Source organism: Sphaeramia orbicularis, chromosome 7 (assembly GCF_902148855.1).
Source record: "Sphaeramia orbicularis chromosome 7, fSphaOr1.1, whole genome shotgun sequence".
Classification (NCBI taxonomy): domain Eukaryota; kingdom Metazoa; phylum Chordata; class Actinopteri; order Kurtiformes; family Apogonidae; genus Sphaeramia; species Sphaeramia orbicularis.
The window spans coordinates 1,874,769-1,876,255 of NC_043963.1; the positions used below are offsets into that span (position 1 = coordinate 1,874,769).

A 1,487-nucleotide genomic window follows, 5' to 3' on the forward strand; every position below is an offset into this window, starting at 1 on the left:
CGTCACAAACTTGTCGATTTATTTTTTATTTAGTTCATTTCTATTCATTTTATTTGATTTTTTTCTTCATTTTTACAGATTTTATAGATCACTTTGGCTGTTTGTGTTTGTTTTGTTACTTTAAGGGTTAAATAAATGTTAAATGAATCCAACTCAGATGTGGTTTTGATGCTGAAGGGTCAGAACCTCAGGAACCAGTGAATGAAACGGAACACCAAGAAGCCCCGCCCACCCACACAGCCACGCCCACCAGGGGGACGATGGGGTCCAGGTGGTCCACGAGGGTCTGGACCGACCCACCAACAGGATCAAAGCAGACACAGAGGACACTGGTCCTGGTCCTTGTCCTGGTCCTCGTTCAGGTCCTGGTCCCAGTCTCAGTCCCAGTTCTTGTCCTGGTCCTGGTCTAGTCCTACATGCAGGTGCATTGTGGGTAGGTGTACAGGTGCATTGTGGGTAGGTGTACCTGGTAGAGCAGGTGCATTGTGGGTAGGTGTACAGGTGCATTGTGGGTAGGTGTACCTGGTAGAGCAGGTTGCATTGTGGGGTAGGTTGTAACAGGTGCATTGTGGGTAGGTGTACCTGGTAGAGCAGGTGCATTGTGGGTAGGTGTACAGGTGCATTGTGGGTAGGTGTACCTGGTAGAGCAGGTTGGCGCAGCTCCTGCACAGGTTGTGCTGGCAGGGCAGGATGACCACAGGTTTGGTGAACAGCTCCACACAGATGGGGCAGATCAGCTGTTTTTCCAGGGACGGAGCGCCGCCTCCCGCTCGGCGCCGACTCCGCCCTGGAGGCACCTCAGGTCGGCGCTCAGGGGGCGTGTCCGACCAGCCCGAACCTCAGCTCCTCCTACAACGGAGGAGACCCGTTAAAGAGCCAGTGGTCGCTTAGCAACAGGGAAAGACGTGTTACTACCGCCAAACGCACACAAATACACCTGAAGCGAGACCGCGAAACCGACATGTGGACTCATTAAAGCGGGTCTATGAGGATCTGATGGGCCCGGGTCTGTCTGGAACCAGAACACACTTAGACCCAGAACCACTGGACCCAGAACACACGTAGACCCAGAACCACTGGACCCAGAACACACTTAGACCCAGAACCACTGGACCCAGAACCACTGGACCCAGAACACACTTAGACCCAGAACCACTGGACCCAGAACCACTGGACCCAGAACACACTTAGACCCAGAACCACTGGACCCAGAACACACTTAGACCCAGAACCACTGGACCCAGAACACACGTAGACCCAGAACCACTGGACCCAGAACACACTTAGACCCAGAACCACTGGACCCAGAACACACTTAGACCCAGAACCACTGGACCCAGAACACACGTAGACCCAGAACCACTGGACCCAGAACACACGTAGACCCAGAACCACTGGACCCAGAACACACTTAGACCCAGAACCACTGGACCCCAACGGTGAACGACTGTAAAGACTGGTGTCAGAGAGAGAGTGTCTTAAGTTTC

At 53.1% G+C, this 1,487-nt stretch overlaps 1 protein-coding gene across 1 annotated transcript in view; it reads right to left on the bottom strand.

The window, feature by feature from the left end:
- LOC115421986 (neurofilament medium polypeptide-like) overlaps positions 1-814 on the bottom strand; it is a gene marked incomplete at its 5' end in the record, with an annotated part of 22,331 nt that extends 21,517 nt beyond the window's left edge. Inside the window, 2 exon segments of the mRNA XM_030138006.1 lie at positions 639-754; positions 757-814. Coding sequence (XP_029993866.1) covers positions 639-754; positions 757-814 — 174 coding nt within the window.
- Positions 815-1,487: the final 673 nt, after the last annotated feature.